Below are 13,310 nucleotides of genomic sequence, written 5' to 3' on the forward strand. Positions count from 1 at the left end.
ATAGAACCCTTTGCTGAGTCCATCAGGAAGGATCAGGGCATAAGAGGAGTGATGATCCCAGGCATTGGAGGCACTCAGGTCAAAGCCTCCCTGTACATGGACGACGTCGCCGTCTTCTGCTCGGATCCGCTATCGGTGTGCAGACCGATCCACATCTGCGACCAGTTTGAACTAGCCTCGGGAGCCAAGGTAAATCGTGGGAAGAGCGAGGCCATGTTCTTTGGGAACTGGGCTGACCGATCCTTTGTCCCCTTCACCGTCAGGGCTGATGGCCTGAAAGTGCTGGGTATATGGTTCGGAGGGACCAGAGCATGCATTAGAAACTGGAAGGAGCGAGTGTCTATGGTGAAAAGGAAACTGGGCATGTGGGAGCGACGCTCCCTCTCCATTGCAGGTAAGAACCTGGTCATCAGGTGTGAGGCACTCTCGCTGTTGCTGTACGTGGCGCAGGTCTGGCCCATTCCAGACTCCTGCGCGATGGCGATCACCCGAGCCATCTTCCGCTTTATCTGGAGGTCGAAAATGGATCGTGTCCGCAGGGACGCGATGTACAAGCCTCTAGATAAAGGGGGAAAAAACGTGCCCAACATCGCCCTCATACTGATGGCCACCTTTGTGTGTGGCTGCATCAAGCTGTGCGTAGACCCTCGGTACGCAAACACCAAGTGTCACTACGTGCTGAGGTTCTACCTGTCCCCAGTGTTGCGAAGGATGGGTCTGGCCACGCTGCCGCGGAACGCTCCAAGTAGTTGGACCGTGCCGTACCACCTGTCCCTGGTGGAAAGATTTATGCAGTAAAACACCTTTGACCACAAGCCCATCAGGCAGTGGTCGGCACGTAACGTCCTAGAGGCCCTGAGGGAAAAGGAGAGGGTGGATCCGGTGGGATGGTTCCCCGAGCAGACTGTCAAACTCATTTGGCAGAATGCCTCATCGCCAGAACTTTCCAACAAGCACCAAGACGTGGCTTGGCTGGTGGTGAGAAAGGCCCTCCCCGTCAGATCCTTCCTACACACCAGGAGTCTCACCCCCTCTGCACGTTGCCCTCGAGGTGGCTGTGGTGGGGAAGAGACCGTTGTTCACCTCCTTGTGGATTGTGCCTTTGCAAAGAAGGTCTGGAGAGAGATGCAGTAGTTTCTGTCGAGGTTCATCCCGAGCAGTTCTGTGACACAGGACTCTGTGCTCTACGGGCTGTTCCCAGGGACACACACCGAGACAAACATCAACTGCAGCTGGAGGATCATCAACTCGGTGAAAGACGCGCTTTGGTCTGCCCAAAACTTGTTGGTCTTCCAGCACAAAGAGTTGTCCCCGACCGATTGTTGCGGACTGACACATTCCAAAGTCCAGGACTACGTGCTGAGGGATGCACTAAAGCTTGGGGCAGCCGCCGCAAAGGCGCAATGGGGAAGGGTCGCTGTCTAAAACCTTTCTGCCACAGTGCACCGACAGACTGGGAACTGTTTAGAACCCCTCGGGCTGTACAGCTCAAAATGAAAGGCTGTAAATGATTGTAATATTGTTTGTACTGATGCACCTGGTGATACATTTTGCAAAAGTTGAACCGGATTGTACCCTTGTAATGGTGTTTTTGAAATAGTTTGGAATGTGATTGAAGATATTTTATGAATAAAGTATATTTTTGCAAAAAAAAAAGGTCGTTCTTCCAGGGGGAGGCTAACTCATTGCACTCTGGGTGCGCTGATACCTGCGATGTCCCCAAATGTGGGATACTTGACTGCATAATTTTTGGTAGTGGGGGACTGCGTTCGCGCTTTCCCCTGGCTTATCGCTAACAATAGATCGAACCAATTCTGCATTATATACATTAAGTGGGAGTATTAATGGTGCAAAGTTGCCATCACGTTCGCAATTGTTGTTCTGAGTGTTTTCATTTCCATGTCAATACCACTCCTCTCCAACAGGGGGAAGTAGGTGTTCACCGAAAGCCATCCTTGACAAAACCCAGGGTTCCCTGGAGTTATAGTGCTCAGATCAGGAAGACCCACATTTTAAGCATAAACTTTTATGTACTTCCAGCTTTTACTTCAAATTTCAGGTATTGCTCTTTTTTAATCTCTTATGATTATTACAACAGCTTGCACTTATATAGCACCTGCAACCTATTAAAATGTTCCAAGGTGATTTATAGGAGCTGGAGCGTACCAGCCCTCAGTATACTTACCTAGCAGGGAAGAGATCATGACAATATGTGACACTTAAATGGAGTGAGGTAGAGAGACAGAGAGCTTTAGGGAAAGAATTCCAGAGCTTACGGCCTAAGAACAACACCAATGAAGAAAATTGGGAATGTGCAAGAGGGAAGAATTGGATTGCATTTAATTATAATAAGTATACCTCTCAAATCTAATGACTTCATCCTAATAGTTAAACTTAAAAAAAATGTTTTTTTAGCACTGAGTATTTCTCCAATTTTTTCTCCTCAAGGTTCTAACTCATGCTGGGGTGGGGTATCCATGGAAACCTCAACTGGGAATAATAATATAGATGTCATAATTAACCTCAGTGCCTCCTGGGCTAGGGAGGAAAGAAATCAGCCAGGTTTCCCATTTCCCAGCACCATCTACTGTCACCTGCTGGTAAGCGTTATGTATGGATGGGGAGAGGATAGGATCCAATAGGCTGCCCTCTTCTATGGCAGTTCCATCCCCCTTTTCTTTTTATCCTATCTTTTCCCTTCCCACTCTAATAGAACAGTACAGTACTGAAGGGTCAAGATTATGCCGAAATATTTCTCCTGAACTCTATTGGTGAGTCAATGAGCATTAAGACTTTACATTGCATAGTGTCTTTCAAGACATTTCCAAAGTGCTTTACAGCCAGTGAAGTCATTTGGAAATGACTCCCTGTTGAAATGTGAAGAAACGTGGCAGCCAATTTGCAAACAGCAAGATTCCACAAACAGCAATGCTGTACCGACCAGGTCATGTGTTTTAGCAATGTCTGGTGATTGCCGTGTATTGAACATTTAATACCCACCTCAGTAAAATCCCTCATTCCCTTCACTCTCTGTTGAATTGCAGCAAAAACGGCGCAAAAACAAAATGCTCATCAGAAAGTTTTTTTTTTTAAATGGTTTATTTTAAATGGTTAAGACCTTTCAGAAAATGGAGACACAGCTGCTGAGAAACTAACTGCACAGGGATGGAAATAAAATGGGCGCACAAAGATCTTCAGATGTGGAAAATAGGCTAATGGCAATGACATCTGCACCACTTCTTTCCATTACATTGTTATGGCATCCAAGAAAATATATAACATTCCACGAACTGTGTTGTAAATAACGTCAGGCGCATTTCTTTACAAGAGATACATCCCCTGTGTACACAATAATGTCTGGAGAACAGGTATCCTACAACATTGGGAACACTAAGTGGTCATTCCTCAATTATATACAAGATTGATAGATAAGCAATGTTCCAGGGTTCAGAGAGGAGTTCCTACAATTGTGTTTGTCTATTATGTCATTGTTGCTCAGAGGTAAACCATTCCATCGTACAATCCTATTAGATGTCTAACAGAGCGAGTAGTGCTGTTCAGTAAGGTTTTCACGTTTTCTCAATTTAATTAACTTGTTTCAGGCTGCTGTACTGAAATAAGAAGTGCATTACAAGTTCACATATCGTCTGGTGATTGATATCTTTCTCCTGTCCTGTCAGTGCTGATTCCGAGGCATGGAGCCACAGGCAGCAGACACCCTCCTCACATGGGTTGAGATGCAGCTGCAGTCATACAGTCCATCCTTACTCACCACCTAGGTTCATGCATGGCTACAGTTCCATTATCATATGTGGCCCTAGGTAGTGACAGACCATGGCAGGCATCGCAACCAATCCTGCTCGGGTGCACACTCAACGTCTATAAGAGGCATCACGAGTTGGAAACCTAGCCAACTGATTTTTTCCATCACCATCCCTGAGGTGCTGAGTCTAACCCTAGCAGTGTGACCTACAGCAGACCCAGCTGAGATCAGCTAGCACACCACTGACTGGGCCAGGAATCGCCCTGGCTTGTTTGTCTCTCTACTACAGTCGGGTGGTGCACTCGCCAACTGAGTCAGCGCGTGTGTTAATAAACCTTCACATTACCCTGCTCTTTGACAAACACACACTGAATCAATTAACTAATATGCTTAACGTGCAACACTGTACTTTGGACCAGTTTATCTAACGCTCCCCATAATTTGAAATTGCACTGTCATTTTACTGATGGAAAAAGGATTGATATTATACCTGGAAAACATCGTATCATAACTGGGTTTTTTTTTGGATTGCAGATCTACAGACTATTATCACCACAATAGTAGACAGCTCTGGATCATTCGTCCCACACAAATCATTGTGCCCAAGCAATTAACAAGGGAATGCTGAGGAATAAGTAGGGAATAATAGGACAAGTGTGACAGAGGTGCGAGTGCAGGTTAAAGCATGAAAGAATCTCCTCAAACTGGGAATGTTGGCTTGTGAATTACATGGGGTGATACGACCTGAAGAAAGAGCTTCTAACTAGCAATTGGCTCTGCTGCGCTGCCCCAGCATGTTTAGCAGTGAATTAAACCTTCAGACCCGTCTCCTACTGAACAGCACAATCTACGCTACAGCAGAAGTGGAAGAATACTCCAAGGGTGTCTTATTCCTGCTTTGCTACGTCTCCTTTCTTCAGGATGAGTTGTCGTTGCCAAGGTGCCAGTTTCGATTCGTCGTAACCAAGAGTCCGCAGTTTCTCCGACTGTTCCTTCATTTTATCTTCTTCATCCTTCTTCAACTTCTCCTCCTCTTTCCTAAATTAGAGGTTAAAATGTGTTAAAATGTGTACCCCCGCCACATAGTCTGCTCTGGTGGACTTCAAATCCAGCCCCATTGTGACACCCATCAGACACCTAGAGTTGGGCCTTGTCCAGGAATTAGGACCCTGGTGGCAGAAATCCCTCCCCCAACACCTCTCACTCCCGCCCAATAGAACTGCCAGCCAATTAGAGGTTGGCAGTTCACCTTTGTCCGTCAGTGCCACTGGGAGCCAATGTTGGTAACGGATTCACCAGAGGCCTAGGGCAGATGAGGGACCTAGGCCACAGGTGAGTAAGGGCAAAGATGGGGTTCGTGGGAAGGGGGTTGCCGGCGAGAGAAGGGTAAGAGGTTTGGATGCTAAGGCAGGATGGTGGCTCTCAGCAGACAGCCCCTTTCCCAATGCCAGGTTCCTCCATCGGGCACTAAGTGCCTTTGAAAGAGGCTCACCCTTGGGAGGCTGCTAACAAACTCAACAGGGTGGCATTCAGATGGCATGGAAAACCCATGTGAGCTACCACTAAATCCCAGTGGGCTCAAGGATAATTAAGTGGCTCATAAATCCCAGTGAGCGGGTTCCCAGCATCAGCCCACTCCCGCCACTGACTTTTGGGGGTCAGTTTTCCCGCCGGCAGGAATGGGACATGCGGCCTCCCCCACGATTATGCAAGCCGGCCGACCACACAGTCTGCTCTGGTGGGCTCCGTTAATTCCAGCCCATTGTGACGCCCCAGCCTAGCTGAGTCCTCTCTTTACCCAATATTTTTACATATACGTTTCCCAATGACTAGCTACATGAACCCTGGATGTAATTTTACCCCTGTAACTCTTGCCCTAATCTTTGTGCAACCGTATTGCAAAATTAAGTTTATGCCTGTTGAGGGGAGATGGTGGTGTAGTGGTAATGTCATTGGACTAGTGATCCAGCGGCCCAGGCTAATGCTGTGTGGACATGGGGTCAAATGCCATAATGGCAGCAAATGGTGCTTAGGTTAAAAAATCTGGAACATAAAACCAGTCTCAGTAAATGGTGACCATGGCAACAATCGTCCATTGTTGTAAAAACCCATCTGGTTCACTAATGTCTTTTGGGGAAGGAAATTTGCCATCCTTACCTGGTCTGGCCTACATGTGAATCCAGGCGCACAGAAATGTGGTTGACTTTAACCACTCTCAAGGGCAATTAGGGGTGGGCAACAAATGCTGGCCTTGCCAGTGATAAAAGAGTGCGAGGAGAGCGGCGGAGACACAGGATAAAAGAGCACGAGGAGAGCGGCGGAGACACAGGATAAAAGAGCGTGAGGAGAGCGGAGACACAGGATAAAAAAGTGCGAGGAGAGCGGCGGTGACACAGGATAAAAGAGCGCGAGGAGAGCGGAGACACAGGATAAAAGAGCGCGAGGAGAGCGGCGGAGTCACAGGATAAAAGAGTGCGAGGAGAGCGGAGACACAGGATAAAAGAGCACGAGGAGAGCGGCGGAGACACAGGATAAAAGAGTGCGAGGAGAGCGGAGACACAGGATAAAAGAGCGCGAGGAGAGCGGCGGAGACACAGGATAAAAGAGCGCGAGGAGAGCGGAGACACAGGATAAAAGAGCGCGAGGAGAGCGGCGGAGACACAGGATAAAAGAGCGCGAGGAGAGCGGAGACACAGGATAAAAGAGCGCGAGGAGAGCGGCAGAGACACAGGATAAAAGAGCGCGAGGAGAGCAGCGGAGACACAGAATAAAGGAGAATGAGGAGAGCGGAGACACAGGATAAAAGAGCGCGAGGAGAGCGGAGACACAGGATAAAAGAGCGCGAGGAGAGCGGAGACACAGGATAAAAGAGCGCGAGGAGAGCGGAGACACAGGATAAAAGAGCGCGAGGAGAGCGGAGACACAGGATAAAAGAGCGCGAGGAGAGCGGAGACACAGGATAAAAGAGCACGAGGAGAGCGGAGACACAGGATAAAGGGACGACAATGAGAAAGGGGACGGGAAATACAGGACTGAAGGTGTTGTATCTGAATGCACGCAGTATATGAAATAAGGTAAATGAGTTTGTGGCGCAGATTGAAATTGGCAGGTATGATGTGGTGGGCATCACGGAGACAGGGGATCAGGACTGGGAGCTAAATATCCAAGGACATACATCCTATTGAAAAGATAGGCAGGTTGGCAGAGGGGGTGGGGTTGCTTTGTTAGTAAGAAATGAACTTAAATCGATATCAAGAAACGACATAGTGTCAGATGATGTAGAATCTGTGTGGATAGAGTTGAGGAACCACAAAGGTAAAAAAAACCATAATGGGAGTTATGTACAGGCCTCCGAACAGTAGACAGGATGTGGGGCACAAGATACACCAGGAGATAGAAAAGGCGTGTAAGAAAGGCAAGGTTACAGTGATCATGGGGGATTTCAATATGCAGGTAGACTGGGAAAATCAGGTTGGTAGTGGATCCCAAGAAAAGGAATTTGTGAAATGTCTACGAGATGGCTTTTTGGAGCAGCTTGTGGTGGAGCCCACTAGGGAACAGGCAACTCTAGATTTAGTGATGTGTAATGAGGCAAATTTGATAAGGGAGCTTTAGGTGAAGGAACCCTTAGGAGGAAGTGACCATAATATGATAGAATTTACCCTGCAATTTGAGAGGGAAAAGCTGGAATCAGATGTAACGGTATTACAGTTGAATAAAGGCAACTACAGAGGCATGAGGGAGGAGCTGGCCAGAATTGACTGGGAGATGAGCCTAGCAGAAAAGACAGTGGAACAGCAATGGCAGGAGTTTCTGGGAGTAATTTGGGAGACACAGCAAAAATTCATCCCTAGGAAGAAGAAGCATACTAAAGGGAGGACGAGGCAACCATGGCTGACAAGGGAGGTCAGGGACCGCATAAAAGCTAAAGAGAAAGCATACAGTGCGGCGAAGAGCAGTGGGAAACCAGGGGATTGGGAAGCCTACAATACCAACAGAGGACAACTAAAAAAGAAATAAGGAGGGAGAAGATTAAATATGAGGGTAAACTAGCCAGTAATATAAAAGAAGATTGCAAGTGTTTTTTTAGATATATAAAGAGAGAGGCAAAAGTGGACATTGGGCCGCTGGAAAATGACGCTGGAGAAGTAATAATGGGGAACAAAGAAATGGTGGAGGAACTGAATAGGTACTTTGCGTCAGTCTTCACGGAGGAAGACATGAGTAACATCCCCAAAATTCAAGAGAGTCAGGGGGCAGAGGTGAGTATGGTGGCCATTACCAAGGAGAAAGAGCTAGGAAAACTGAAAGGTCTGAAGGTGGATAAATCACCTGGACCAGATGGATTATACCCCAGAGTTCTGAAGGAGATAGCTCAAGAGTATGTGGAGGCGTTAGTGGTGATCTTGCAGGAATTACTCGAGTCAGGGAGGGTCCCAGAGGACTGGAAAATTGCTAATGTAACCCCCCTGTTTAAGAAGGGAGTGAGGCAAAAGACGGGAAATTACAGGCCGATTAGCCTGACCTCGGTCGTTGGTAAGATTTTGGAGTCCATTATTAAGGATGAGATTTCAGAATACTTGGAAGTGCATGGTAAAATCGGGCAAAGTCAGCATGGTTTCATCAAGGGGAGGTCATGCCTGACAAATCTGTTAGAATTCTTTGAGGAGATAACGAGAAGGTTAGACAAAGGAGAGCCAATGGATGTTATCTACTTGGACTTCCAGAAGGCCTTTGACAAGGTGCCGCACAGGAGGCTGCTCAGTAAGATAAGAGCCCATGGTGTTAGAGGCAAGGTACTAGCATGGATAGAAGATTTACTGTCTGGCAGGAAGCAGAGAGTGGGGATAAGGGGGTCCTTCTGAGGATGGCGGCCGGTGACTAGTGGAGTTCCGTAAGGGTCAGTGTTGGAACCACAACTTTTCACTTTATACATTAATGATCTAGATGAAGGAACTGAGGGCATCCTGGCTAAGTTTGCAGATGATACAAAGATAGGTGGAGGGACAGGTAGTATTGAGGAGGCGGGGAGGCTGCAGAAGGTTGAGAGAATGGGCAAAGAAGTGGCAGGTGGAATACAACATGGGCAAGTGTGAAGTCATGCACTTTGGTAGGAAGAATAGAGGCATAGACTATTTTCTAAATGGGGAGAGAATTCAGAAATCTGGAGTGCAAAGGGACTTAGGAGTCCTAGTCCAGGATTCTCTTAAGGTTAACTTGCAGGTTGAGTCGGTAGTTAGGAAGGCAAATGCAATGTTGGCATTTATTTCGAGAGGACTAGAATATAAAAGCAGGGAAGTGCTGCTGAGGCTTTATAAGGCTCTGGTCAGACCACAGTTAGAATATTGTGAGCAATTTTGGGCCCCGTATCTCAGGAAGGATGTGCTGGCCCTGGAAAGGGTCCAGAGGAGGTTCACGAGAATGATCCCAGGAATTAAAGGCTTAACATATGAGGAATGTTTGAGGACTCTGGGTCTATACTCGATGGAGTTTAGAAGGATGAGGGGGTGTCTGATTGAAACTTACAGAATACTGAAAGGCCTGGATAGAGTGGACGTGGGGAAGATGTTTCCATTAGTAGGAGAGACTAGGACCCGAGGGCACAGCCTCAGAGTAAAAGGAAGATGTTTTAGGACAGAGATGAGGAGAAATTTCTTTAGCCAGAGAGTGGTGAATCTATGGAATTCATTGCCACAAAAGGCTATGGAAGCCAGGTTATTGTGTGTATTTAAGTCCGAGATAGATAGGTTCTTGATTGGTAAGAGGATCAAAGGTTACGGGGAGAAGGTGGGAGAATGGGGTTGAGAAACTTATCAGCCATGATTGAATAGCGGAGCAGACTCAATGGGCCGAATGGCCTAATTTCTGCTCCTATGTCTTATGGTCTTATGATGCCCACTTCCCATGAAATACAGAGTCATTCACTCTCTTAACCACCTTGACCTTATTATGAAAAAGACAAATGGCAATTTTTTTTTAGTTTATAAATTCACAATTCGATGGTGTAAATCACATTAAAACAAACCATTGTGCATCATCCCTGTGAATTAATTGTGACAAAACCAATACATCTTATCTCCGGACTTCACACTCTGTGAACAAATAAAAGTTTGCCATCTGCCCCCTGTTGATGTATTATGGGTTAGCAGGGAAAGGAAATGCAATCAATACAAACAAATCCCCAAGAGTGACTTTACCTCTTTAACAACGAATGTTCTGTTTAATATTTTATATTAAAACGCAGAAAATTAGTAAATGAACACTAACCTCTTTTGCTCCCTGGGAGAAAGTGAAAGAAAATAAAACATAAAGTTAGATGTTGCAAAATGTTTCAAATGGATTAAAATTTTAGACAAATGCATCTCTTAACATCTCAAGAACATGCACCTTTCTTCATCCAGTTTCTTTTTCACTATATCTCTCTTCCATGCCGGCATATTAGCGAAACGAGCTGTTTCCTGGTCTACCTGCACAGAAAAATTGAGACAAGGTTAATGTTGCCTTTCTTTTATTTTGACTGAAACATGGAGGCCATTCAGCCCATCATCCCTGTGCCGGCTCTTAGAAAGAGCTATCCAATTGGTCGCATTCCCCTTCTCTTTGCCCATTAGCCTTCAAATGTTCCCTTTGCAAGTTCTTATCCAATTCCTTTTTGAAGGTTACTATTGAATCTGCTTCCAAAGCTCTTTCAGCCAGTGCATTCCAGATCATGACAACTTGCTGCATTACAAAAACTCACTTCCTCTCTGTTTGTTTTGCCAATTACCTTATATAACTCTTCTGCCTATATCCGGAGACATTTAAAATATCAAATGTCTAAGCCTGTAATGTGTTGACCCAATTGCTTAGCCTTCCTTCTCATTTTTTGGCCAAAATAGCTGTTATTTCATTGACATCTCAGACCATCTATCTATTAATGTTTTATCCACTCCTGGCGAAAGGTTATCAACCTGAAACATTAACTCTGTTTCTCTAGCCACAGATGCTGCCTGACCTGCTGAGTATTTTTCAGCATGTTCTGTTTTTTATTTCAGGTTTCCAGCATCTGCAGTATTTTGAATTTGTAATAACATTTTATTAACATTTCCAACTTTACAACAGTGACCACACTTCAAAAAGAACTTCATTGGCTGTAAAGGGACTTGGGTTGTCCTGAGGTCATGACAGGCGCTAAATAAGTGGAAATGTTTTCTTTCTTATCTGTAAAGCCCTATTATAGTGAGTAGTTATACTGCACATTTGGCATCGCTGCAAAGCAATTTCAGCTTCTCAGTGCTGTAATTCTGTACAGTGTAACCAGACAGAGTTTGAATTTTTTTTCTCTGGTGTGAGATTACTTGAACAAGGTTTGGCTTCAAACAGGCTGACCAAAACTTGCAAATTGTGCAATGAGCTTCTCAAAGCTCTCCAAAACGAAAGATTTAAAAAGTTCCCAAGTGGCCCACCAGATTAGAAGTTTCTAATGTCACGAAACACCCAACTGAGAAAAGATAGAACTTGCATTCATATAGCACCTTTCACAACCCCAGGATGTCCCAAAGCCAATGAAGTACTTTTGAAGTCACTGTCGTAATGCAGGAAATGCAGCAGCCAATTTGCATACAGCAAGCTCCCACAAACAGCAATGTGATGATGGCCAAATAAACTGTTTCAGTGATGTCAATTGAAGGGTTAAAAACTGGCCAGAACAATGGGGATAACTCCCCTGCTCTTCTTTGAAATAGTATAGTGGGACCATTTACATCCACTTTAATCAGTAGGCAGGGCCTCTGCTTATCATCTCATCGGAAAGACAGCACCTCCAACAGTGCAGCACCCCCTCAGTAATGCCTAGATTTTTTGCTCAAGTCGCTGGGGTGACACTTAAACCCACACAATGTTCTGACTTAGAGGCAAGAGTTCTATCCACTGTTTCACAGCTGACAACTAAACCGTCCTGTAAACACTTTTCCAACTTTCGGAATATATTTGCCTTTGGGCATTGTTTAGTAGAGCTCCATTTAAATAACTTTACTCCACACTGTCAGTGTGGATTCAGCTACATAACTCAGGACCCCGCACCACACTGAGAACAGGCACAGCTCTTAAAGTGTTGTTTTGACACCAGGAAGTTAGAATTTGTTGAGCTATTTTGCACAATAAACCCAAGCATTCCAAGAGACAAAGATACCTGCACACAATATTCCTTTTCTGCTGCACTGTTTTATCTAGTTCCCAAGTGCAAGCTTATTTTGTGAATAGTTTTGTTACTGAATCATTAGCTAATAAAGTATGAGGGAACACTGGAGACTCTACAAAGATCTGTACTGAGCTGACTCTAAACTTAATTCACCTTTATTACTAAATATATTAAGTTACATAATGCAATTTAGCCAAACTCATTGTGTTTTCATTTCAAAAGTGTGGTATATATGAACGTTAAGCCATTACAGTGTTATAAATGCCCTAAATAATAGAGAACACTATAATTAATGAGACACTTCTGAAAGATGAGAAATGGGTGATAAGCCATCATCCTGTGAGCGCTGAATGACTCCACCTTGGTGTTGCAGCGATCAGACCTGGAGTGTCCCGACTCCATTTTGATGGATTAATTTACAGTTTCCAGTAAGAAAAGCCGGGGTTTCAATAATTAATGATTCCCCTGGGAATTGAGGTAATGTAAAAAAAAGACACGGGTGACGACCATGAGCAGCTTGGCAAAGGCCACCAGATAGGCAGTACTTTATTTCAAAATGCAAGTTACACACCATTGCTACGTCAAGTAACGTGACAGCCAGTTTGCTACAAAACATCATGAATAATAATTCTTCATACAACTTCAGCAAGGCATTTAATTAATGCTACTATATAATTAGAACCAAAGTTGTTAGTTAAATGAAAATTTTCCTTTCCTGAAAAGATACATTTTGCTTAAACTGTATAACTCACCTGACCCACACTATCATTCTCTCATTTATGGGATATCTTGATTATGAAGAGATATTCTCATTTTTCACAAGTTTGCTTAAGAAAATCCCTAAAGATCACAGTCGACTGTGGAAAATTGATGCTCCACAAAAGGTTGCCTTGAGTATTAGTACCGGATCAATCATTATTACTTAGATGTCAGCCTTCTGATGGTAGCATTCTCACCTCCAGAAAGTTGTGAGCTTAAACCCCACTCCAGGTGGATGACACCAATGCAGTACTGAGGGGGCATTGCACTGTCAGAGGTGTCATCTTTCAGAGGAAACATTAAACCAGGTGAAGGTAAAGGATCCTGCAATTCAAAGAAGAGTAGGGAAGTTCTCCCAGCGCCCTGGCCAATATTTATCCCTCAATCAACAGCTTCCAGCTTGGACTCCAGGCCTACCTACCAACAAACTTGTTATGTTCAGGTCCCTCAATTTCTTTTAGTCTAATAGACTTTGAAGATTTCAAAGAATGTAAGACACCTTTGATTTCTAAATAAATAAAAACCATTCTTTGCTAATCTTACTTTTTGTTATTTGTATAATATAAACTATATTGATAGGAAGTGGAGCGGTAGAGACAAATGGATGAA

At 44.7% G+C, this 13,310-nt stretch overlaps 1 protein-coding gene and 1 pseudogene across 1 annotated transcript in view; one reads left to right on the plus strand and one right to left on the minus strand.

The window, feature by feature from the left end:
* Nucleotides 1-1,636: 1,636 nt before the first annotated feature.
* Nucleotides 1,637-1,784, plus strand: LOC144691307 (U1 spliceosomal RNA; annotated as a pseudogene).
* Nucleotides 1,785-3,088: 1,304 nt separating this feature from the next.
* espn (espin) overlaps nt 3,089-13,310 on the minus strand; it is a 166,103-nt gene continuing 155,881 nt past the window's right edge. The window contains exons 12-14 of the mRNA XM_078557879.1: nt 10,151-10,230; nt 10,031-10,042; nt 3,089-4,801 (exon numbers count right to left, since the gene is read on the minus strand). Of these exons, the coding sequence (XP_078414005.1) occupies nt 4,651-4,801; nt 10,031-10,042; nt 10,151-10,230 (243 nt within the window). The 3' untranslated portion in view covers nt 3,089-4,650. The remainder of the gene's footprint in view (nt 4,802-10,030; nt 10,043-10,150; nt 10,231-13,310) is intronic.

Source organism: Cetorhinus maximus, chromosome 15 (assembly GCF_964194155.1).
Source record: "Cetorhinus maximus chromosome 15, sCetMax3.hap1.1, whole genome shotgun sequence".
Taxonomy (NCBI): domain Eukaryota; kingdom Metazoa; phylum Chordata; class Chondrichthyes; order Lamniformes; family Cetorhinidae; genus Cetorhinus; species Cetorhinus maximus.